This window comes from Arvicanthis niloticus, chromosome 16, assembly GCF_011762505.2.
Source record: "Arvicanthis niloticus isolate mArvNil1 chromosome 16, mArvNil1.pat.X, whole genome shotgun sequence".
NCBI classification, from domain to species: domain Eukaryota; kingdom Metazoa; phylum Chordata; class Mammalia; order Rodentia; family Muridae; genus Arvicanthis; species Arvicanthis niloticus.
This window is the reverse complement of record NC_047673.1, coordinates 44,041,430-44,068,724: the sequence shown is the minus strand read 5'-3', so window position 1 is coordinate 44,068,724 and position 27,295 is coordinate 44,041,430. Positions and strand designations below refer to the sequence as shown.

The 27,295-nt window shown below is 39.9% G+C and overlaps 1 protein-coding gene across 1 annotated transcript; it reads left to right on the top strand.

Annotated features, from left to right (window-relative positions):
* Positions 1-1,391: 1,391 nt before the first annotated feature.
* Positions 1,392-10,929, top strand: Spcs3 (signal peptidase complex subunit 3). The gene is made up of 5 exons (XM_076914152.1): positions 1,392-1,668; positions 3,046-3,121; positions 5,052-5,126; positions 6,548-6,663; positions 8,024-10,929. The coding sequence occupies exons 1-5, from the start codon at positions 1,526-1,528 to the stop codon at positions 8,154-8,156; spliced, it is 543 nt and encodes a 180-aa protein (XP_076770267.1). The 5' UTR covers positions 1,392-1,525; the 3' UTR covers positions 8,157-10,929.
* Positions 10,930-27,295: the final 16,366 nt, after the last annotated feature.

Sequence of the window (27,295 nt, the reverse complement as noted above, 5' to 3'; positions counted from 1 at the left end):
TGCCCAGCTCTTGTGCTGTTTAAGGCTTATTATAAATATAAAGATTGTGTGTGTCTATTTATCCGGCAACTGAATGATCAAAGGTAGGGTTAAAACCCCAAATTGAGATTTACAATTTCCACAGCATCCAACAGGCCATTACTTTCCCAGGTTCACTCCAGCCTTTTGCTTCACAGGTCCTTTATCTACTGGAAACAGATTATCAGGTGTGTCTTCCATCTACCTGTATGTATTCAGTATATTTCAGAGCATTTATTCTGGCCCTTGTCATCTGTAACAACAGACGTATTTTCTCTAATTCACTCTATAATAATACTAGGTAGTGTGTGGGATGATCTTACACATTTTACACATAGATTTGCTCCATCTCACCACGTATCTGGCTCCCTCATTTTGTCTATAGCACTATGTAGCATCCCTCGGTATTTACACCTGTTTTATAATTTAGGCTGCTGCTTTGATTTTGATAACTTTACTCAGCTATAAACCTCAGTGGAGTAGAAAGTGATCAATATACCTTTGTGTCTCACTTACAGCACAGTAAGTTTTATTTATTAGAACCTTCCTTCACTGAATACAGTGTGGCTACTTGGGAGATTGAAAAATCAAATGTTTTAACCACATCCAAAGACCATTCTGACTATAATTATTACATATTGCCTTTCTTGGCTCTATGCCATTTGAGCCAGGGCTTATTCCTGTTACATTCTCCATTCAAGACCTAGAACTGTTCATGATATGTGCGAGGCAATTCTTAAAGATCCTGCCTACATGCCGTATGAAAATTAATTGAATGGTTACAACTGAGAGGAGTTTAACCAAATACCATTTCTCATTAACACCATTCACGGTTTACAACAGACGTTGTACAACAACGTATTTTAAATGGAAATATTTGGAATTGTGGTATAAAAACACGTAACTTTAGTAGAGCTTCTGTTCTGTTGAAAGAAAAGCAACAGGAATCAGACTAATTGTCTAATTAGTACAGCAGCAAAGGCGTGCCAACACTGGTGCTCCTGACTGCTATTTAGGGGCCTGATTGACTTCATTTTCCCTCCTTTCTAAAAATGTCCTACTTTATCAGCTTTGATAGAGGTGAGCTGGGACCACGCGTTTTGAAAGTGACTACCACAAAACAGTTAAGGAGACGCAGTCCCTATAAACTTAACTGAAAGCCAACTGGCAAAAGGCTGCTCCTCCTACCACGCCAGAGACCCAGAAAGCAGAGAGTAGTGGAGGAGGCGGGTCCCCCGTGGCAAAACCCAACCCTCGTGCCCGTTGCTGATTGGTGAGTTGGCTAAAGCACCGCCTTCCAGCGCGTGCACAGCCGCGCGGTGGGCGTGTCCCAGTGGGTGGGAGCGTGCGCGCTCCCGTCGGAGGACCGGAAAGGGAGGTGGGGCTGCGGCGCTCGCTCCCGGGACATGCGCACCGGGTGCGCGGGTGGGAGGGACTGGTCGGCCGCGGGAACCGGAGCTTGAAGTGCGGGTGTCGGAGCCGGGGCTCCCGAAGGAAGGCCGTCACGATGAACACCGTACTGTCGCGCGCGAACTCTCTGTTCGCCTTCTCGCTGAGCGTGATGGCGGCGCTCACCTTCGGCTGCTTCATCACCACCGCCTTCAAAGACAGGAGCGTCCCGGTGCGGCTGCACGTCTCGCGGATCATGCTGTGAGTGCGGCCGGCCCCGCCTGGGGCTATGTGCTCCGTCCCCGAGGGCGTCCCCGCGGGCCGTCCACCCCGCGGACGCGCGTCCCGGTGTCCCTCGGACCCCAGCCCTGCGCGATCGTCTCCCGAGTGGCCTGGGTCAGCGCTCCCCTTTCTTCCTGTTCTTCACGTCCCTCACCTACCCGGGCCAATGAGCGAGCAACACAACAGCACACCCACACACGCGCTTCCGCCTGCCGCCACCCCGCCTGCGAGCGCGCGTGGGGTCCCCAGCCAGCTTCCCAGCCCCCCACTCTGGGTTTTCACCCAGGCGCCTTGGTGGGTGGCTTTGGCGTCGCGTCCAGCCCCAGTTGGTTCTCTTTGACAGTCCCTTAACACGTTTGGCTGTTCCTCCTTCTGGACACACAGCTTGCCGCAGCTGCCTGGAAGTTAGGATGGACAGGACGCACAGGGGCGGTTTAAATACCCCAGTCCCTTGTTATTTTTAATGTCATTCTTTAGCCAGCAGCCGGGATAAGTCTTCAGGGACATTAAAAATAGAATTTCGAAATGACTGTTCGTTTCCCTACCGCCTGTTTTATTTATAGCATTTCCCTCCATTTTCTGTCACTTTTATCTTTCATGCAGTGGTTTTAATTCTTGTCTGTTCTGTGTGTACTGTCTTCTATAATCTGCCCCGTTCTTTTAGCCTTGGTTTACTATTTTTTGGTCAGAATCACCAACAAGTGTCCCCTCTTACTACTGCTACTTCTTTTGATTTTTCATCCCCCACCCCTTCCCCACGTTTTTGTTAGGTACTATTGGTGATTTAAATGGATGTGGTTTAGATACCGGTTCTGCCATCACATCACCTTCAGTTCTGTGGTGGCCTAGACGAACTTGAAGCATATTGAACGTTGATGTGATTCTTAAACAGGTTTCTTGCCCTTTAGGGTGTTAACATTTGTTGTAAGTGAAGAAAGTCACTGGAAGGACTGTTGTATGGACTTAAGATAATTATGGAGAATACATGTTGGCCCTGGTCATATGGCATGTGTTTATAAACAGATGCTGCATTCCAGATTATCTTATGGCCCCTTGCAGTTTTCAATGGCTTATTCTGCCTGCTCCGTAGAGAGTGCATTTTCTTTTTAGTTTTATTATTTTTCTCTTTCCTTGTGTGTTCTCAGAGCTTCTTGTTAGGCAGATGAAAACAGCTGACTGCCTTCTCCTGTATTGAATTATAATATTTATTTTCACACAGAAGGTTACTCTTAAGTTTACTATTTCACTGTAAAACTTACGTTTGACTTCTGCACACAACGAGCCCTTCCTGTTTCAGGTTGTTTACACTTTGAGTGATACTGTGAGGGATGGTAAAACTTTTATCTTTACTTCTAGAAAAAATGTAGAAGACTTCACTGGCCCTAGAGAAAGAAGTGACCTGGGATTCATCACATTTGATATAACAGCTGATATCCTTCAAAAAAAACATGTCGTCGCTTTTTCTGTTCGTTTGAAATGAGATGCGAGTGTAGGAGTTTGGGGAAGAGTATGACTGTTGACTCCACGCCTGGCTTTGACTTATGTGCATATATCTTAATTCTTCATTTAAACATTAATTTGAGGATAGGAAAGAAAAAAATACAGTTAAATCATTTTGGTTAAAGAAGGAAAAACTCACCAGAGCTCAGCCTGCCTAGAAATAGTCTATTTTTCAGTCTTAAATAATCCCCCATCTCTTAGGAGAGAAAACAAACAACCAGCCCATATGTTTAAAAAGACATTGCATTTGCAGTGGTTCATTCAGAAGGCCATTTATGATAACTTATGTCAGCGCTTTATCACCTTTTTGAGTCAGATGAATCTTAATGAAGCTCCTTTAATCAGTAAGGATGAATTACTTTCTCTTTCCCTTGTGTTTCTGTCTTCACCAGATCGACATCTTGGTCTCATGTAAGGCCACAGGTTACAAACCTCACAGTGTATTATTATTTTTTTTTATTATTGGTTACGGAGACTGTTGTATGAAGCAACTAACCAAAGCATATGTCTGACAGGTTTACCTGCTGTCCAGCCTTAAATTATTTGCAGTTTTGAATGAAGCAAATTATTGGATTCAGTCACAGAGTAGGAATTAGTTTAAAATGTACCCTTTTTAGAAATACAGATTTTATCAGAAAAATCTTAAGATAAATTTTACGTTTAAATTTTCATGCCACTTTAACAATCTTAGATTAGAAGGAGTTTAGACAGAGATAAAAGTAGTATTTTTTTATTCTAGAAAATCACATTAAGCCACTGGGAGTGTAACTCATTTGGTAGAGTTCTTGCCTAGTGTGCATATATAAATCCTGGTTTCTATCTCCAGCACTACATAAATCGGGCTTGTGGGCATGCCTATAATCCTAGCACTTCAAAGGAAGGGACAAGATTGCAGGATCAAAAACTACTGTGTTTATACATTATCAATCTTATAGTGTGTTCAGATTTTCTTAATGTGCTCTTCATATTTGAAATTGTTCTTTTCTTTTGTAAAGAACTGCTGTAGATGTCTCAATTCTGAACAATAACTTAGTGGGTATACTTTAAAACTACCCTTATAGTAAGACTATATAATACTACTACTACTACTATATATATATATATATATATATATATATATATATATATATATCGGCCTATCAATATGAATATACATATAATAAAATTAATAATTTACAGATAATATTTCATAAAAATCCACATGTTAGCTGACTTCAATGTGGCTTAGTACTGTAGTTTCTTCTAGTACCTCTCCAAGATGAGTGGGACCCTATTAGTGTTCCTTTACTGGACCCTGCCCCTCGTTACTGGACCCCCTCCTACGCCCTCCACACACACTGAAACACTGTGATCTGGACTGACCTGCAACTGCATCAACTTGTATAGAATGCTGGACTTGGTTCGTTATGAGCTCAGTGGCCATGTGCATGTTGCTACTTTGAATAGTGAGGATTGGTTCTGCTTTGGAGACCCTCTGAAACTGTTTCTCTCTGAAAGACTAAGTCCTCATTCTTTTGAACTCAATGGACCAAGTTAAAGTTTCAGTTTCTTACGGTTATTTTTTTTTTTTAAATAAAGAAGTCAGCTAGTTATGTTTACAGGAACAGGGAGGATGGTAATCTACACACATGTACAGACACCTTTGCAATGGGCTAGATTTTAATATATATATATATATATATATATATATATATATATATATATATATATATGTATATATATATCGTATTTCTTTAAAATTAGTGATTTGGTACATTCCTGGACTACTTGTTCTGTTTCATTTTAATGTTGTTGTAAGAATAAGGTCTGTTTGAAAGTTGTGTGCTGCTTTTCAGTGTTTAGATTCCTTAATTTGTTTACATCTAGAGAATATATTTGATTGGAATGTTAAGCAGTTATTTCTTTATTTATCAGCAGAGTATTCAACAAAAAATAATGTAAGTATTATCTAAATACCTTATAATAGTTTCTTTTTAAACATTTCTTATAAGAAATATAATTTTAAAAAGTTATTTGTTGGAGAATCCATTCTCTCCTACCTTAAGGATTTCACTGATTGCACCCCACCCACTGAGTTGTATCACTGGCCCAAGAATATACATGTTTATATATTCAAAATATCTGACCTTCATGGCATAGTTTGTTTTGTTTTGTTTTGTTTTTTTAATCAAGCTAATAGAGAGAAGGGTGTGGTGAGAAAGCTTTCTCCCCTGCAGTGGCCTGTTTAAGTTGTGTATGCCTTGTAGCTCTCTAGCATTATAGGGCCCAGAAAGATGTGCACAAGTTTACAGCAGACTATTGCTTAACTGCCTTAGCTTCTCTTACAGTGCTAATACTGAAAAGTATGGAGTGGCTTACTTAATACATCAAGTTGAGATATTCACAAATAAAACATTGCTTCTATGTTGTTGTTGCCAAAAGCAATTCTGTTTTTAGTCCTTGTAGGTAGATGTGGTGATTTGAATAAGTATATCCCCCACAGTCTCATGTGTTTGAATGCTTGGCCATAGGGAGTAGTACCACTACTAGGAGGTAGGGCCTGATAGAGTAGGTGTGGCCTGGTTACAGGAAGTGTCACTGTGGAGGTGGGGCTTTGAGGTCTCCTATGCTCAAGCTCCACCCAGTGTGGAATCCAGTCTCCTTCTGCTACTTTTGGATTAAGATATAGAACTTTCAGCTCCTCTAGAACCATGTCTGCCATCAAGTTGTTGAGCCTCTGAAACTGTAAGGTAGCCCCAATTAAATGTTTTTCTTATAAGAGTTGCTTTGTTCATGGTGTTTTACAGCAGTGGAAACCCTAACTAAGACAATGGGTAATTTTTATTTATAGATGGGTCTATATTTTTTATGACTTCTTTTAGTATTTAGCAGGCAGCATGTTAAATAGCTTCATATACTAAGTTTTGGTTTATATTTTTTATGCTAGATGTTTCATTAGACATCGGGCATACTGGGGTGAATGAACTTTAAAAATCAACAAAACATTTTGAAGACAGCAGAAAAAGTTATTCAAAATAAGAGTTTCAATCTCTGCATTTAAAAATCATCAAAATATTTTAAAAATAGAAAAAGGTATTCTTCATAATAAGAGCAACTGCTGTACATAAATAATATTAAGCATGTATCCAAAAGTTATGAGTGTCAATGTTACTTTTGTGATGGGTATACTAAATTGTATTTATAATTCTGCTTTACCTCAGTAAAACCAGCAAGATAACACTAGTTTGGAATTAAATTATTGCTTTGGTGAGCAATCAGTACACGTCCATGCAGTTGTTCAGCTCTTTGCTTACTTAGACTTTGATTTTGAAATGAGAATGGTCCTGACTACGTATCTAATTACTTTGAATTGATACAGGCTCTGAACCAAGTTGTTCTTTGGGACAAAATCGTTTTGAGAGGTGATAATCCGAAGCTACTTTTGAAAGATATGAAGACAAAGTATTTCTTCTTTGATGATGGAAATGGCCTCAAGTGAGTAATTCCTTGTCGTTTTTAACACTTTTAAGTAACATTGGTGAAAGACTGATGAAATATGTTTTTATTTTAAAGAAAAACATACTGTCCTTGGGGCAGTAGTAGCTCAGTGAAGAGCATTGGCCTGACCTGCTCAGGATCTGGTTTAACATCCAGGATAGTGAAGAAGGGAAGGGGATAAAAATATTAGTACAGCAGTTTGGGAGAAAAATGTTTTTGTATTTTGAGCTCAACTGAAAGACCGAGGAAGGAGAGAACTTGGCATCTGTCATAGTGATCGCTTCTCTAGTGATGCTAAGATGTCACATAGAAGTCCACAGCTGTTGGAGTTTGCTTTCTATTGCTATGACAAAACACCAGAAAACAAATCAGCTGGAGAGGAAGCCTTCATATAGGCTTACAGGTTACAGTTTATCATGAGGGGAAGTCAAGGAGAACTGAGGTAGACACCGTGGAGAAATGTCTCTTGTTAACTTCCTCAATTTGCTTTCGTATACACCCTAAACTACCTGTTTAAGGATGGCACCACCCACAGTGGCCTGAGCCCTTCCATGTCAGTCATTAGTTATAAATGCCCCCCATAAGCTTGACCATCTGCCAGTCTAATGGGGGTCCTCAATTGAGATTCCTTGTTCTGAGATCACTATATCCTGTGTCATATTGACAGAAGACTAACCCATACAATAGCTGTTACTATTGGATGTACAGGGACATGGGGTTTCTCATGTTCGGGAGGGTTTTCACTTACATGTTAAAGCTCTGCTCTGAACTCGAGTCAGGAGCTTGCATGAGGAGGTTTCTAGTGTTGCTTCTTTAAATTATCCCCCTCCCAACCCCCCAAAATTCAGTTTACTCTTCAGAAGAAGAGGAAATCAGAATGATTGATGATTGGGATCTCAGGTCATTTTGACCTTTTATGGTTTATAAGAAAAGATTTAGGAAAAGAACTAATTTTACCTAACCATACCTTTGGACTTGCAAATAAAGAATTTGGATTATGATAGATTTTGATCTGCTGCAGTTTGCAACTCCAAATAATGGCAAAATTAGATTTCAAATTATTGCCTTTGGATTCCTAGATGAGTCTTGTTTTCTCTTCATTGTGTTCATGTAAGCTTTTTTTGTTGGAAATTAGCCGCAGCTGTGAGTTTAGGTTGGTCATTTAGGCTACCCGTGATTTTAATGTTGATGGCTTCTATTGATATCTGTGGATTTCAAATGATATGAAAAAAATTGTTAGGCTTTGTCTATTAGAAACAGCTAGTTATAGATGAAGTATGTGGTTCCACAGCACTTGATTGAAATTTTTCTTAAATGACAAGTTCTGCTAACCTATATTTATTACATCTTTTTCTAGGGGCAACAGGAATGTCACTTTGACGCTATCCTGGAATGTTGTACCAAACGCTGGAATTCTACCTCTTGTGACAGGATCGGGACATGTGTCTGTGCCATTTCCAGATACATACGAGATAACCAAGAGCTACTAAATTATTCTGAATTTGAAACATATTTTTATACATGTTGAATTTCATCTCATCTCTTCCCAATTTCTTCATTAATTTTTTTTTCTTTCTTTTTTCTTTTTCTTTGTTTTTTTGTTTTGCTGTAAGAAAGCCTCACATCAGAAAACACAGTTGAAGTGAAAGGTTCTGAGCTGCTTAAGCTTAGCTTTGTAAACAGACAGACAGAAAAAGCCTCCCAGAGAAGAGTAGTATGAAGAACAAGGCAACTGCATAGGCAGAATCTGTTAGCAGTGTGGGTTTGAAACATTTTTTTGCATTATCTTATGGAACAAAAAATGAGCATAAAGGGCTGTTAAAGGTTCAGGTGTCCTAAGAATTCTGAATTGTATGTTCTGTGTTCATGCAAGGTGGTTGTGACTCACTCGTGGGCATTCTCTAGTATCTCTAAGTGGATCTAATGCTAGATTACTGGAAATGTTAATGCGGTTCTTTAAAGTCTGTTTTACAAACGAGAGAGAGAGGTAGGATTTTAATCCATTTGTTACAGACATCCCCATCATGCTTGCTTTTCTTAGGTGTGTAGCAGCTTTCTCCAAATAAAGGGTAAGGACCTCGTTGTATGCTGTACAATCTAGCAAGCTCATTTTTAAGTTTCAACGCAAACAAATGTGTATCTTTCAGTGTGTTCAGAGTGCTTCTTTGTATATCTCTCTAAAGTTTTAGCTTTGCCATGGAAAGTTGAAAATGTTTGCATGGATTACAATTTGTCCCACTGAACCTTGCCTCTGTGACTAACTAGTTTTTTTAGCTCCATATTTTAACAATTGGAATAATAAGTCTTGTGCTTCTCCACCTACAGATTTCTCTCATGTGTTGCCTGTTGTCTTGAGTGGTCCTAATGAGGTAGCGAGTGCAAATGTTAGCTCTTTGTAGGTGAGGAAACTGAAGCCCAGAAACTTACTGGCTTGCACCCAAATTAAAAAGCAAGCAGTGGACTTCTTTTATACCTCAGTTTACACATCGGTCACATTCATATAATTTTATTGTAGTTCATTACTCTCATTTTCCTTCTGGGAATGAGAGAGTATGAAACTTAATTTTCTAGCAGCCAACAACTTACACAGTGATGTCATTGTTTGTGCATATTCATTACCCATGTTAGAATAACTATAGCTTTGTAAAATAATTTAGAGATTAAATACATTATATATGATTAAATATATAATTATATTTGACATGACATTTATTTTCCTCATTGATAAATACCCTCAGAATTAGCATCTGCATATTGGCTACTCTTAAATGTAAGAGTAGACCCGAGGTCCATCCTGCAGTAACCTAAAAGGGCTGTTTACTAGCAGTCGCATAAATTAGCATTTGTTCTGTTTACCTCATGTGTTTAGTGACATTCATTTTAACAGCTGTTGTATGTGGTGGTACAGGTCTTACAAATGCATGTGCATGAGGTTTTCTTACCAGCAGAAAGGCCAAAGGTGCACCTTGAGATTGGTACTAGCATGTTCCTTAAACATTTCAGGGTCTCTGTTTCTTTGTCTATAAAATGATCCTTTACTACAATAGAAATCTCTGAAATGTTTTCTATTCAGCAGATGGTGAACAGGAAATCACCATAGTGATCTGAAGTCAGAAAAGTGATTTGGAAAGATTAACACAGAGTTCATAAGGATCTGAGCTTCTGCTACATTTTACACCTACCTACAAAGTTGAGCTTTATACATTGATCAGATACTAGATGTGTAAAATCTGCAAGTGTCAAAGCTTAGAGGATCTGGGTGTGCCCTAGCCAAGGGAGCCTTGACAAGCCTAGAGCATTAAAGCCAGACCTCAGTTCAGTTAACAGTTCCTTATACTTTGTGATGATATGTTGGTCCAGCACACACTAACTAGCACTGACATTGTCTAGAATTACTATGTATCTGAAAAGCCCAATTCATGAGTTTGGTAAAGAAAGCCCAGTGTGACAGTGGCCTTTGCTTTTACCAGACTAAGCGAGCTGCTCGGGGTATGAGTGCTCCAGCATGCCACTAGCCCTGTCTCTCAGGAACTCAGTTGCATGCGAGCATGGCCTTATCAGTTTGTGGTGATCCTAAAACCTAAAGTTTGTATGTTTGATAAGCATCTCTGGTCTCATCAGATCTTTACAGAGACTCAGTGCTTCAGAGTCTGAGCCCAGAGGTGATTCTGTAAAAAGACAATGATTGCAGGAATCTTAGTAAAGAGGTTGCAGTTAGAAATTCACTTGAAAATGTAGCACTCCGCATATCCTTCTTAGTCTGAGCTAGAAGTCTTAAGTGTGTGCTTTGGGTCTGGTCGTTGCATTCAGTGTCCTTCTGCTGAAAGGAGAAGAACAGCTTCAGAAACTGTTGAGAATATAACAGGAAAACTGGTTGGTTCAGATTTCTGGTTCTTCAGTGATCTGGCTAGCCAATTCTTTATGTGAAGAATTGGACTTTAAAGATCTAAAGCTTTGAATGGGAGCTGGTACAAGGGCTGGTTTCTGATACTTTGACCTTGTAGCTGTGACCTTTGATTGTAAGTAAACATCTGTCTATTTCAAAAGCTTCTCTTGCTTTCAGTAACAAGCCTGTGTACCTTACACAAGACCGCCAGTGGTTCAAAGTTGTATGTTTGAAAAAGTTATTTCATAGTTTTTATGAAATTTGGAAAGTTGTTTACTAAAAAAACAAATGCATAAGAAAATTCATAAAAAATGCTGAATATGTATGTGCAAAAACATTTCTTAACTACAATAAATATTCAACATTTTTCTAATAAAGACGATTTTTTTTTCTGAGTAAAAATATGCATTTTAAAGACTTCCAGATTTATGCATTTTTGTGAAGCTGCTGAACTAAAAAGAAAAAAAGTAGTGCACTTAAGATTTAAGGAGTGAGTGTGCAACGGGGCTTAGACCAGGATGTTCCCAGAGGCTGTGTGCTCCCGAACTAGACTGGTCGTCCTAGGACAAGGCTGTCAGACTTGTGTTTGTATCTTGTCTAGTACTCTGCACAGTGTCTTGCAATTGATAGGTGCCCAGTAAATGATGAAGTGCTTGTGTCTAATGTGACCCAGATGTAGCTTACACTTTGTACACGATCCCCTTTGTAAATACTGCTTTTTTTTTTTTTCTTTCTCACACTCCTGATTTCTCCTCCTTTCTCTTCAAGCTCAGTTGGACTATCCAACAAAAGTAATTGGTGGTGTTGCTCCGGGTTCTGTCACTGCCCTGTCCCAGGTTTTCATAGTAAGAGGACTGACAGATCATGACTTGTGACAAGGGTAATTAAGAAAATAATCCAAAGCCCTAAGAGACTCAAGTACAATACTCATGTTCTAGGTCAAGTATTATTACTCAGAAGAAATGAATCTCACTGTACAACTCTTTGAAAGCTCGGTGTATTTTCTGAGGCTCAGGTCCTGGGCATATTAACTCTGGCTTGACCCAGTTAACAGCACTGAACCTACTGAAGTCTGGAACTTCTCAATTCTGCATCTCAAGAGAAGTATTTCTCAGAAGGAACATATGTCAGTAAAGTTACACACACACACACACACACACACACACACACACACACACAAAACTTGATCTATCGAAACTGTTGAGGTTTGGCCTGTAGCTATGTATTATAATGCTAAATACTGGTCCTACTTGTCTCATGGATGAGAGAATCCTCAGGTCCATCAAGTGATGACATGTGACTTTGCTCCTAAATTTAAAGCTATTGGTTGAATAAAGATGCCAACAGCCTATAGCTGGACAGAAGAGAGGTAGGGGAATGTTTTAGTTCCTGGCCTTGGGGTCTGAGGCAGGACCACAAGAGAGGAGAAAAAAAAAAAGGTGAGAGAGAAGATACCATGGGGTGAGTCCTGAAAACATGGCCATGAGAGCTGGTCAGTTGGAGTTAAGAACTACTCTTGTCCTCGTACTTTTTCCTGGCACAGCATTAAAGCAAAAATTCTGTTTTCAATGATGTTGTCTGACATATGACCACTGCTTACCGCTCTAGTATGGGAACGTGAGTATTGATATATGTAAAGATGCTAATTTTGAAGGAGCTTTCAAGCCTCTCCCTATGCCCTCTTTGCACAGCACTTATCTGTGAGTATTTGGAAGTAGGTGTTTTGGAGTTGGCAGCAGAGGTACGGATTACAATTAAACATCTGAGACAGAAAATCCAGCATATGCCCTCGCTTGGGGCTTAAAATGGCCGCAACTTCCCTAGATAATGACAATAAAAGGGATGGGAAAGAATTTACTGGCTGTGGTGAGGAAGAAAATTCTGGGGTACAGTGTAGATAGGTCTCAGCCAAAGTATGGTGGGAATTAGATGTTTCCCAGTGGGTGTCTTCTGGGTTCGTTTGAGAAGTACTTTTTTTTTGTTTTGTCTTTCCACTCTTTAGTGGCTGCCATTTTCTTACCGGCAACCTGGCTAGCGTGAGTAGAGTGCAAAGAGAGACAAACTCAGAACTGCTACCTCCTCCTGGCTGCTCTCTGCTCAATGTTGGAGAGTCCAGTTAAGTTCTGAGTTAACACAAGGCCCCATGATAGCTAACATCAAAATTTCGTTAGCTGTAGTGAATTAACTCTTTGCTTGTGTAGTAGCTGTTGTGGTTATTAAAGCATCTTTCTACAAGATGTGAGGAAGGGCTTTATGGTTTTTTGTTTGTTTTTTGTTGTTGTTGTTTGGCATGGGGAACTGTTGCCCAAAGATTTACATTCTTTGACTTCAAATCTCCATGAAATTTGAATTAGTCAGGTGGAGGTTTCAAGAAAAAAAATTCACCTCGGCTTGGCATCTAGCATTATAGCACTGTCATATTCCAGGGGTAAATGGATTACATAGCCCAGTTTTGATGGAAGTGGCACATGAGGAGTAGTTTGACCTTCACAGTCACTTCTCAGAAACAACTCTACCACAGGCAGGAAGCCTAACTTTTTCACTCAGCTCAGGTTTTCAACAGTTCCTCATGTTATGACTCCTAACCATAAAACTGTTTTCCTTGCTATTTCACGACTATAATTTTGCTACTCTTATGAATCAAAATGTAAATATCTGTGTTTTCCCATTGTCCTAGGCGACCCCTGTTAAAGGGTTGTTGGACCCCCAGATGTGTCAATGGTCTTTCTGTTTATGCTCACCAGCTGAAACTGGCCAGCAGGGAACAACCAGTTATCACAAATGGTTTTGTTTGTGTGTGTGCTTTTAATATGTGTGTGCACACATTCATTCGTGGGCATTGAGGATTTTCTGATGGTGAGTTAGCAGTCTGACAGACTGAAGCTTTGTAACAAGCCTTGTAGCTTATCATGATATCCAGAGATTGAAAAAAAAAAGTGGTTCTTTTGTTTGTTTGTTTGTTTGTTTTGATTTTTGGTTTGGTTTTTGCCCAGTTTGTGTTTTGACCCTCTATTTGGTGCTATTTATGAAACTGAGTGAAATTTAAGTGTGTAAAAGATTCTTATAGGAAGTCTGTTCAAAAGTGTTTGACAAGTTTAGAACTGCTGACAATCTCTAGACTTGGAAGAAAGAGGAGTAAGACTTAGATATTTACAGGTAACCTGAAACCCCCCCACCCCCCAAGAAAACATGAGAGCTTCTATCCCCATAGCTGTGATATAAGAAGTATAAGATTTGTTTCACTGAGCATACTATCAAAACACATGGCTCTTCCTTAATGTCAATTTCCTTGCTAGCCTCAAACTTGGCAAATGTTTTGCTGAATCATTACTTTATTATTTTGTAGTAGAATTACTTATAGCACTTGTTGTACCTGTGTGTGTGTGTGTGTGTGTGTGTGTGTGTGTGTGTGTGTGTATGCGCGCAGATGTATATTCATATGTATATATACAGCTGTTAGGACATTTAAATACCTATTTGTTGTGTGACTTAATAAAAAGTAAGGAAATGAAAGTGTGTTTTGGAAATTTTATTGGCAATTGACCTTAGCTATCCCTGGGAGATTTATTTTCAAGGACTCTGAAGACATCAGAATCCTCAGGTACAATGGTGTAGTGTTTGCATATAATGCATATGTAAGCTTCCTTATACTTTTAATTATCTCTTGATTACCTATGATGCCTTATGCAATGCAAATGCTATGTAAAATTTTGAGCTATTTAAGGGTGAGAGAGTTTATGTGTGTTTGGAACAGCCACAGTCCTAACCACATAGCACAGGGCAACACCAGTTGAACTTCAAATATTTTTGACACACTTGAGTGGATCTACAGATGTGGAAACTTGATTTGGTTGGCTGAGTATAATAGTTTGTCCTTTGCTCTCTGTCCTTTCTAAAAGGCTACAGTTCTTACTGTGAAAATGCCTCACCTGTACAGATACTGGTGGGCCTGACCCCATGCAAGTGTGCATGCACACACACACACAGACACGCAGACAGACAGAGATACAGAGAAAGTGCCAGACACTATGGTTTGTATTTTGTTTGTTGCTGTTGTTTTGTTTTTTTAATTTTATTTTTTTGCCAATCTGCTTTTATACCATTTTGGCTGAGGAACTAGCAATACAACAGATGTAAATAGTCAAGGAACAAACAAGGCAATATACAAAGTCCTGTGATTGTGATCACTTTTTCTAAGGGCTTATCAGGATGACCAAATATCTGAGCCTACTTCCCTGTTTAAGCCCAAAGTCATTTTCATGCCTGAAGCCCAGTTCTTTGTTCTAGCCTAAGATTTAGATTCCTGCCTAAAATTACTTATTTGTTTTAGCCTGTCAGATTTCTGCCTGAAGTTCACTTCCTTGTTCTTGGCCAATGTCAGATTCTTGCCAAGCAGCCACAAAAGTTCTCCACATCTACCCATTTTTTATTTCATAAACAAGACTGAGCCTGTCTTGGGTTGTTCTGACAAGAATGCCTTCCTTACTCATCGTGGAATATGCATTATCAAAAGCAATGCACTGCTGTCTTAGGTTGGTAAGTTTCTGTGCAGACTCTTATCTATCCTTGGCTTGTCAGCCTCTTAAATTAATAACTCTGAGTGTCCATTTTCAGTTTCAAGCCATGTACTTTGGCTGCCAACATGTTGATGTTAAAGACAAGCTTTAACATGATGAGCAGGAATAAAAGTATTCCCAGGACAAAAAGGGCTAGCATGATCAAGCTATATTTGCCATTCTTGAAGCTTGACCAAAATGGAAATACTGACCTCAGGTCATGGATAATTTTATCAGCAATATCTGCAGCATCAACACTCAGCAAAGCAGCATTTTTTTTTTTAAATTTATAATCTCACTATGCAAAGTTAAAACACCCAGAGAAGTGTTAGAGTTATGCCAAATACCCTGCAAGTATCTTTAAACTTTTTCCTAGTTATAATGATTACCATTGTAAATTTTAGAAGTAACACAAATCCAATGGTATTTGGCATGGCACTTGAGATGGCTCCTTACTCTTAAACTCTGAACCTCCTTTCAGTAATTTAAATAGGATAAAGAGCATCAATCCATTGTTCCAAATGCCTATCTAAATCCTCTTGTATACTCAACACATTAGTAGCATTTTTTTTTTTTTTTTTTGCTAAATGATTAATGTAGAAACTTAAAATTAATAAAAAGCTCCAATTTCGGTTTTAAACTCAAATATTAACTTCTCCCAGGGACACATCCCAGGAGAAGCACATTCCAAAGGCTCAACAAACATTTCAGAAGAAGACCCAAGATAAGAGTTTATGAGCCTTTAGCACAGTAAAACCTGGGTAAACAGAAGCTACTTAAGCTGACTCTCTGTTGTAAATGATAAGGTACAAAATTTGAGTTACTTAGCAAACAGGCTTGGGAACGGCTGTTGAGGTCAGTCTTTATAGTTACTGATTAAGAGGTAAAACAGCCTTTATGAGCCCTGTGAATATGGTATAGATTCTGCCCCCAATTCTAATTTTGGCCTCTTTTGCCTGCATACAAGGGAGCCCTGGTGCACCAGTATCAATAAACCTCATGCGATTGCAGTGAGTCCTGTCTGTGTGTATTTTGGGGGGAGTGTGTCTCTTGGTTTTGGATACTTAGAATCCAACATTAACAAAAGTAGCTGTGTTAACTTCTTGTGTCAAAGCAATTGCAGAAGCAGTGGTGCTAGCAATTAATGTAATTATAGCTGTTATTTACCCAATTGCTACCCTCTTGCTTCTGCTTAAAGCCTGACTCACTTCTTCCAGTACTTACAAGCTTTTTTTTTTCAGAATATCAAGGTTCTGTAATACTCAGGGCAATAAAACAAAAGCTGGTTGATAGACCCCCATAACAGACATGCCAAGTTTCAATGCACTAACACAACTAGAAACTGTACTATCAATGCAACTTACATTAAATACTATAGAAGAAACAAAAGTAATTTTAACTTGACAATTAAAAGAGCCCCAACACATGCACTAACACGTGTTTGAGATCCAGATCCTGTCCCAACTTTATCTCTTGGTAATATAACACCATAGAGAACTGCAGCTAACTTCCAAATATAGTGACAGCATTCCTGTGTGGAGGATCAGAGAATGGAGACTCATCCTGAAGCTGATGGACCAGAGGCCTGGAATAAGCAGTGCCAACAAGACAGACCCTTTGTCAAGGGGCTGGGGCAAAATCTGACTTCTGAGCATTCTCTGCACACCTGCACTCATGTGTCCTTACACACACACTCACACTCATACATATGTACACCATATGCAAACACACACATACAAAATAAGTTGTTTTAACTTAGCCTGGGCAATAAGTGCTTAACTTGAAATAGAGAATTCTTTCCATTTGAAGAGGATTAGTCAAAGAACAAATTCTTAGAAAGGTATTTAACATGATGGACAGAAGAAATATAAAATATGAGGCATTTACATGTAGTTTAATGAATAATTTGAAATATGTATCTATTGCTGCTGTTTAAATCAATAATTACAGCAACACCACTCCCTGTTGGTCTTATTTTCCACATTGTAAGAGTTATAGCTCTGAGGGGAAAGGTATCATGGCAGTCAGGAACCAAGGAATACCACAAAGTCACACCACACAACAGACCTCACCCAAGAGATTTATAGGGAAAAACACAGAAGGGTTAGCTGACTCTGTGGGTAAGAAGCAGAAGACAGATTTTATAGAGAGTTGAGGGAGGGGCCCTGGGATTAGTTAGATTTTATGGCCTGATCTTGGGCTTTTTAACGTTAGGATGGAGCTTGTCTACAGGGACCACAAGTGCTGGGGACTCTAGTATAGTGGTCTGTGGGCTGAGGCTGGGGGTTGGAGGTCCTCAGAGGCAGGGTGTGGCCACTCAAGTGCCTCAAGGGGATGAGCCAAGTCTACAGTATTGGGGGGGCGTGGCCTGATTGTAGGTCAGCAGGGACAGAGATTGCCCACTAGCATGCCTCAAGGGGCTTAAACAAGTCTTCTCAATTACCTCTTCACCCTCCCTGCCTTCACTTTTGCAGGCAATAATTTTCAAATTTACTTAGAAATTTTCCACCAGTGTTACATCTGATTTGTCATTTTCCCACCATTCTGATTCGTTGAAAGCTCTCAGTAGTCTGTGAAAACAGGCACGTGTTTCTTACATCAAGGAGGGTTGATGTAGGTTAAATACCACGTTGCCATTTCATAGTCCAAGTTGGAAAAGAAGGATTTTGTTTTGTTTTGTTTTGGTACACAAAATTGATGGAAAGTTGTGGCCCTTCTAATGTGACAGGCATCATTCCTATTTATTTATTGGCCCAACCATATCACACAAATAAAAATCAGTGGATTACAGTTACTAATTCTACAGGGGAACACTCCGGATTACATGGCACTAGGTAATCCTCTTACAAAGAGGGAGAGGGGAGAGAGTTCTTTGTAGTGTGATATAATTCATCATACATTTGTGGTGTGGTTTAATTTCAGTTGGTTATGGATATGTTAATCTTTACCATAGAAATATTGTTGGGTCTTGCTGTTTCAACTGAACACTAAATGTAAATACTTGATTTATGTCTTTTGTACCGATCTATAATTTGTTTTGTTGTATGTTAAGTAATCATCCCTGGCAATCCATCCATAGGACGCTGACTTAGATGGATCAATAGATCACTTCAGTGACACTTCTAATGGGGGAGAATCAGCTGATGAGATGATAAAGAAGACAGAAAATTTGGGGTCTTGCACAAGCTCTGTCTTATTTTTTTTCAATTTCTTTTTAAAATTACTATTGGATATTTTATTTACATTTCAGATGTTATCCCTTTCCCCATTTCCCCCCACCCAGAAGCCCCCCATCCCATCCCCCCTCCTCCTGCTTCTATGAGGATGTGCCCCCACCTTCTCACTCTTACCTCCCGCCCTTGAATTCCCCCACACTGAGGCATCCAGCCTTCAAGGGACCAAGGACTTCCTCTCCCATATATATACCTGGAGTTATATAGATATAGATATAGATATAGATATAGATATAGATATAGATATAGATATAGATATCTGGAGCCATAGATTCCTCCCTATGTGCTCCCAGGCTGGTGGATTAGACCCTGGGAGCTCTGGTTGATTGGTATTGTTGCTGTCCCCATGGGGCTGCAAACCCCTTCAGCTCCTTCAGTCTTCTCTCTAACTTCTCCACTGGGAACTCCATGATCAGTTCAATGGTTAGCTGTGAGCATCTGCCTCTGTATATGTCAGGTTCTGGCAGACCTCTAAGGAGACAGCTATATCAGGCTCCTGTCAGCATGCACTTCCTGGCATCTACATCAGCGTCTGTCTGCCTTTGGTGTCTGCACATAGGATGGATACCCAGGAGGAGCAGTCTCTGGACAGCCCCTCCTTCAGTTTCTGTCCCACAAGCTATATCTTATGCCAAGCAAATTTATTAAGAAATACAGCATCTTATATACAGTTTTCAAGTCAGTAGAAATCTAACATACAATGGGATGAAATCAGCAGGAAGCTAAGCCAGCAATGTTGCACAAATGGAACACAGGTTATCTTAAGTGGCCCAAAGACTGAGTACACAACAATCTTGAGACATAACCATAGCACACTAGGGTGGTAAGAATTCTCAGGATGAAGCCACATCTTGTCCAAGGTCCTGGCCCCAGGCGATAACTGGCCTTCCCATGCAATTTCTTAGTATTAGACAAGGAATTCTGTTCCTTCTCCATATATCAGGGCCTCGGGGAAAACCTCAAATCAGCATGGTCTTCAAGTAGCCATGTGTAGTAGGTCTGTCCTACTGATAGGTGTTGACTGAGCATTCTGGTGACAGTGACTGGATGTCAGTGTTTGCTTCTGTTAGGAAAGGAAGTTCTAGCTGGTTTTGTTTATATGTAAATTTAAAAATACCTTTAACATTATTAAACATTGAAAACATTGTGTCTTATTAATTAAAGGCATTTTGTGGGAAACATGTTAGCATTTTAAAGTATACACTAGCAGTACTACTCTTTTGACATTAATTTTAGCAAATGTATTCAAATGTACCCAAGTGCAATTTAAGCACTATAATAATCTGGAACTTAGAAACATTTTCTAATAAATTCTTCAATAATGGTTAACATGTTTCTTTTTTCTCTTTTATTCATATTCTTCTCTTTAGCAAACTTTTACTCTATGATACTGAGAGAATGTTATTTTGATCTTCTTTAGTGATAGTGTTAACTACTTGAAAAACATTAATGTGAGTGTATAATGCGCGCCTCCCATGTCGCCCCACGCCTGTGGAAGAGAAACACGAGAGACAGTATTTGGGTAGTTACTGCAAAACGAGGCTTTACTCTGTAACACAGACGAGGAAAACGCGGAAGGGGCCTAGCTTAAATACAGCCTAGAGTGACGTATTCACTTCTGATTGGCTGTTCGCTCACCACCCAATATTATGCCTCGGGATTGGCCATGACTTTGGCGTGCCTTTTGCCTTTTGCAACTGCGCAGTCAGTTGTTTACTTCTGGAGAAGACACGAGGCCATCGCCATCTTGGGATGGCAGATTATACCACCATTAACAGCGGCTTCCTACATGAGTGTGTGTGTGTATATACATACACATAGTTATACACACATATATATTTATGTATATATGTATATATACATATGTATATATACACACACACACACACACACACACACACACAAACACACATATATGTATATATAAACTAATCTCTTTGAAATTTATCTCCAAAGTTTCAAGTATTTCTTAAGAGGGAAAAAATAAATTATTTACAATATATATCATATCAGTATCATTACTTATAACAACAATAGTAGGTCATACAGTTAAGAGCAAGACTCACCACAAGCCTATGCATTATTCTCAGAATTAGACATTCTCATCAGTCACTGGTAGACCTGGGCAAATATTGTGGAATTCTCATAAAAACTTAAGAGGAGTCAGAACATCAAAATATTTGTATCTGATCCTGGGCAGATACATAGCAGTACAGGCCTAAAAGCAAATGAAGATGCTCAATCTGTATTCTTTTTATTCTTGGATCTATTTTTATTTATTAATTTCATTTTACTGAAAATGGATACTCCTCTCATACAGTACATCCTGACCAGAGCTTCCCCTTCCCCACTCCTCGCACACTCCACTCTCATCGCCCTTCTACTCCAGATCCAGTCTCCTGCCATTTTCTCTTTAGACAAGAGCAGGCCTCCAAGAGAAACAGCCAGACAGGACAAAGCAAGAAATAATAAAACAAGATGAAAACCCTCAGAATCAAGACTAGACGAGGACCTACCAGGAGGAAAAGAGTCTCAAGAGCAGACAAAAGAGTCAGAGACACTCATGGCTACTGGATATAAGTCATGGTGAGACGAGTGTAGAGAAGTGCACAGGGCAGTTTTTGGAACTCTTACTAAGCTCATTGTCTGATTATCTCTGTTGTCAAGGCTTTACGCCATAGTAAGATTCTGGGTAAGATGTGCCTTTGTTCTATGAAGGGCAATCATGAAGACGTAGGAAGTGCACCTCAAACTTGGACATGACCTGAAGCTCACTTTAGAAGGGTTGCATATGGAGAACACACCTGATGCTTAAATGCAGCCCTGCCTCTATGTAGAGTCCTGAGCTCCTCCTGACTGAAGAACAATTCTTTCTGAATACACCTCAAATTGGGAATCTCAGGGAATTGCTGCCAGTGCATTTTAATCTGTATCCTGAAACTTTCCCTAAGTGTAAATTCTTCAGTTCTGCATTGCTTCCAGTTGGCATTTGCAAACTTTAGTTTGGGCCAAGATGGCACCTATCCAGTGCTATCTTATCTTATACCATTTACATTTTCTTTATGGCTAAAAGGTTAGACTTATATCTGTGTATTTGGGGGGGGGTAACTTTGATAACTCTTGTCAAATTTCTGTTGTCTGATTTACTGACTTATTGGATATTAATATATTGCCTCTCATTGTAGCTTAAATGTCTATCTTTTTCATAATAAACAACTTTTTAGTATTTCCTTTTCAGCTTTTAATTAGTTAGTGCTCTTTTAGCTAATTTCCATCATAGCTATTTACCACACACCATACTGTAACACCTATAAGATAATATATCTGCTTTGATGTCTGAAATATCTGGATTTGGATTTTGGTACCTTCACTTGGCCACTATCAGAACCTGAATCAATTATATGTAGTTTTCTAACATAAATTTCTTTGCCTAATCATGTTTGATATGGATTGAAATGCATATGTACTGTTGCACAAGATATTTAAAATGGTGTCATTCAATCTGGCTTTTCTTAATCAGCTGCCATAGTCCCCACTAGCCTAGGCCTGCGGCCACGAGCCAGAGGCAGAGGTGTGTGCTCCCTGCTGCTGCAGCTTAGGGGACGGAGAAACTGGCTCTGCCACCCATGAGACACCAGCATGGGAGATGGCTCTACCAATCTTCCATGTTATCTCTACAAGGCTGGGCAGTGCCCAGATCATCCCACCATTCACAGGGGCCCAGTAAGAAATGAGACTCTAATGCTTAAATATTAATCAAAGGCTTTATATGTTTGGTAGTGCTCAATAACAATATGCCCAGACAATTAGAGGTGTTTTCCAACTAGCTAACCTAAATATAAGCTGTTACCTAGGACTGCTCTCCATACCTGTGTATCTCTTCATCCTCCTACATTTCTGCCTTTCCCTCCTATTCCTTCTCCTCTTCTTCCTTTTTCTCCTCCTTTTCCTCTCCTTACTCTTCCCACCTTAGCTCCTCCCAACTTGTGGGAAAAATATCCCACTACAATGTACCATATATAACATGTATTTAACTCATTCAGTATTCCAAATAATTCTATATGGTAGATACTATTATCATCCCTATTTTAAAGAGGGAAACGCTGATGTAGAGATGAGTGAGACATTTGCTCATAACCATCAGAATAGCTAGTAAAGCCAATAGTTGTTAAAAGTTAGCACATAGTTGGTTAAACCAATATCCAAATTCTGGAGTTGGCACCAGACTACAAACTGTAATTCCCAGCTTTGCAGCCTTTTCCTCAGAAACAAGAGGTTGGCCAGGCCTTTCTTTCAGAATTGCTGTGGGGAATTTGTGTAACGGGCTTCCCAGTGCTGTTGGCGCACAGCTGAGTGATTATCTCCGTGAAATACCAAGCATGTGGAGCGCTTCAGGAACTGTACCAAACTGTACACAGTACAGATTCCAAAGTCTGTTGGTGAAGCACATGTTCTCCTTTAAACAAATTATCATATAAAGCAACGAGTCTTGTTCCAGTGTCTTATCTGGAATAGGAAACAAAGGCTCTGGATAGTGCACTTAGTGTTTAAGGTAAGCTTCGTGAGAACTCTCTTAGTTCAATCATGAAATTCATTAATAATCCTGAAAAAAATGGAAAAGTTTATTTTCATTTTTTTTTTTCTGGCATCTGATGTAAGAATGACCAGAGGTAAACAGCCAATAAGAAAATTGACCAAAAGTTGGTGTGAATAACAAAAAGCACCAGGAACTGAAGATGCCGTTTATCCTGGTTGTGATGATAAAGAGGACATTCAGGTCTACAGCATCATGTATCGAAGGAAGGGAGGATGCTGTTCACAGAGGCAGGCCAGCAAGGAAATCATGAATAGGAGACATACAGATGTTCAGTCTTAATTGGGTTACAAGAGGTTGTAACTTATGCTTCAAAGGAATGTGACACAAACTATGATTTATTTATTAGGCTCTGTGCAATTACTAGGGGATTACCCCTAATCTAATTCTCTAATGCTAGACTGGCTACTTCCTCAGCTGTACACTCCAAACACTGACTGTTTGAATTTTCCTGGGTTATTTCTGCTCCAGAAGTCTGGTGTCCTAGGGAGGCATTTCATGTGTTGCTGGTCCATCATGACTAATGGAGACCTCCTGTTCTGTTTCCTCTTCCTCTGCGCCTGTGGTCCCTACCTGTGACCCACTAGCCCAGTATCTCAAACTGTACCTCTCTCTCTATTCTTCCCAGTATTGGCTGTAACCATTTTTATTTATCCAATGGTTTTAAATTGGGGAGTAAGGCTTGCACAAGAAAGGCTGGTATACATGGCATTTGCTTGTCTTGGGGCAACCAGATCTTGGGGTACAGAATTTAGCATATGAATACACCGGCACCAGACCAACCCTCCATAGAGGGTTAGTGATGTCTTGGAGGAGGTTTATAAATTTAACTGTTACTTGGAATATAAGAGGTGAGGAGTTTTAAACCATTGCCTTTTTTTGAGTGCACAGAACTCCAAAGCTATTTGACATTGTCACTGCTGTCAGCAAAACGAGGCAAACGTCAGATTCTGTAGTATAGCAAGGCCATAGTTAGTATCCAGAATGTGGAACAGTGTAGGAGATCCATCACAATGTAAGATGTCTTATTAAACCCAATCAGAAGACCAAGGTCCTATAGAGATAAACAGTGTCACCTCAAGTGCTTTATGTCATTTAACTTCAAGAGTAGTATTATACAGACCTCTGGATTTTTATACTTGCTTATAATCATGAAATTAAATATTTATCAAATTAGGATCTAGCTCACTGGGAGGCTCCAAGGCCTGACCTTATTAATGATGCTATGGTGTGCTTACAAACAGGACCTTAGCATACCTGCCCTCTGAGACCCAACAAGCAGCTGAAAGAGTCAGATGCAGATACTTATACTCAATCAATGGACAGAAGCTGCTGGCCCCTGTGATTGAATTAGGGAAAATCTGGAAGTAGCTGAAGAGGAGGGTGACCCCATAGAAAGACCAGCGGTCTCAACTAACCTGGATCCCCAAGATATCTCAGACCCTGAGCCACTAACCAAGCAGCATACACCAGCTGATATGAGGCCCCAACACACATACAGCAGAGGACTGCCTGGTCTGGCCTTAGTGAGAGAAGATGCATCCAACCCTTGAGAGACTTGATGGCTCAGGGAGTGGGGAGGTTTGGTAGGGTGCAGTGAGGTCAGGACATACTCTTGGAGACAGGGGAGGAGGAATGAGACGAGGAACTGTCAGAGGGTGGACCAGGAGAGGGATAATGACTGGACTGTAAAGATTAAAGAATGATTTTTTAAAAATTAAAATATTTACTCAGCTTTTTTCTCTTTATATCCATAGTTTTAACATTTTATATTTAATGTGTAATGGCCGAAAGGGGGAAGGGAGGAAGTAAGGGTGAGAGGAAAGGATTGTCCGTGGGCAAGTCCTGTGCTTCCTCTCCTCCTGAGGTAGTCATGTTCCATATAGAAAAAGAGACCCAAAAGTCTCCATGAGATCTGAGAGTGACAGTAGGATTCCTTTAGTACTTTCCTACTCCCATGACCACTCCTACTGCATTACAGTTTCATAAAATAATACTTGGACTTTGCGGTTCTATTAAATCATTGGTCTTACTTAGAGGAAATTGTTTATCGTCATGTAGTCAATCACTTTCAGGATCCTTCGAGAAAAAGCAGCCAGCTCAGACTTGAAATCACAATAGAAAATTAGAAGCCTAACAAAACTCCTAATTTCATTTTTTTCAAATTATTAGCCATGTATTATGGGAGAGGTGACTCTGTAAGCAGCAGGATTTCTCATAGCTGTATTGAGATTTATTCAGTCAACAATGGCTGCTGAGTGCTGTTTGCTTAGTACACTGCCTGCTAAGTAGAGTCAGAACTACAGGGACTTGGGGTGGATTTTGCTCTTGTGGGACTTAGGTATCTAACCTACACACACACACACACACACACACACACACACACAATCAAAGCACACTCTGTGCAAAATGTAAAAATAACCAAGGCAAAGGGATAATGAAGTGTGGTGAGGCAGGTGAGAACAGGGGTAACTTAGCAACCTCTGCTAAGTTTAAGCTCCACACCTACTCCCTTGCCAGCAAAGCACTTAGCAACCTGGAACCCACTCCATTAAACTGCATCCACACCCCTCTTTAAATAAAGCCTTACAGTTCCACTCACTCACAGCACCCTAGAATGGTTAGTACACTCCTCTGCCTCTTTGTGGTCAAATACATGTGAGAACATATCCAGGATCAAGCGGCAATGCACCAATGTTCTATCCTGGACTGGCTTAAACCTCCCTCATGCATAATAAGGAAAACTGTATCTTTTGAGTGAACATTTAAGTGAAAATTACACATTTTCCACCTTATGCCTATATATAATTGAGGATGTATGCATCATGGATAAAAGGCATGCACAGTGAGCAAAGGATTGCATTGCCCAAGCCTGTCTATCGATCAAGACACAAGGCCACCCAGCCTCTGGCCTCAGTGGGTCTCAACCTTCCTAATACTGTGACACTAAAAACAGTTCTTTATGTTGTGATGACCTGCAGCCATAACATTATTTTATGGCTACTTCATAATTGTAAATTTCAATACTCTAACGAATCACAATGTAAATATCTGATATGCAGGATATTGAATATGCAACACCCAAAGGGTAGTGAACCCCCATCCCCCGTTCAGAAACATGGTTGTAGGGTTCTCCTCTAAGAGCTGTGAGTTTACTAGCCTGGCTAGTTTGTTAGATTTCCAGTATTTTCTTATTTAGGAACGTGTGTGTGTGTGTGTGTGTGTGTGTGTGTGTGTGTGTGTGTGTGTGTGTAACAGTAAAAATAAAGGGAAGCCATAAATTTGAAAGGTAGCAAGAGGCGGTAGATGGGAGGGTTTCGACAGGGGGAAATAAAGAGGGACATGATGTAACTATAATCTGAACAGAAGAAGAAAGAAGGAAGGAAGGAGGGAGGGGAGAGGAGAGGAGAATGCTTCAAATGGCAGCCCACTGCTGTTAAGTCTCGCTCAGCACTTGCAGAATTCTTCTTGTGTGTCTGGCCTGGACTTTTGCTTTGCTCAGAAGTGAAACTTGTCACTGCTTTGCTATTTGTGTGCATGTTTTCAATCCTTCAAATAAGACACCAAGAACATGGACACCAAGTCAAGACAACACCCACTGGAAACACTGTAAATACTATTTTAAATCAAGCAGTGGGGCTGGCAAGATGGTTTGGCAGGTCAAAGGCACTTGCTGATCAGCCTGGTGACCTATGTTGGGTCCCCAGGGCAAACAAAGTGGAAAGAAAGAACTAATTTCTGCGGTTTGTCCTCTGATCTTTTTATGCAAATACACACATGTGCACAATTAATAGTGTGGATTAATTTCACAGGTAATATCTGGAGAATATAGTGTGTGTGTGTATGTGTGTGTGTGTGTGTGTGTGTGTGTGTGTGTGTGTGTGTGTAAAACGTTGCCATAAACAGAAGTGAGTTTTCAGCACTTGGTTTTCCTAATTTGTTTGGTTTCAAATTTTGTTTCTTTACTTAAAAAAGTACCCAGCCATTATGACTTGGGCTCTTGTATTCCATTTTATTTCAATGAGCTGGAAATACTTAACACAAACCAGAAACACTGTGCAAAGTTCGGGGATATTCTATCAACTCTCATTTTTTCTACAAAGGCTCACCATTTGGTCATAGCTTGTCATTTGGCGTCCTCTGGTGGTCTAAGCTGGTAGAAACAACAGCCAGTGTTTTTCATACAATGTAGAAGCATGTGCATTATCTTCCCCTTTCTCTCTCTCTTTCCTCTAGCCCTCATTTCTCTACAACCCTGTCTAAAATGCACAATTTTCATCCTGAAAAACGAATGCGCATATGTTATGGATAGTTTTGTATCAACTTGACACAAGCAAAATTCAACGGAGAAGAGGAAAAC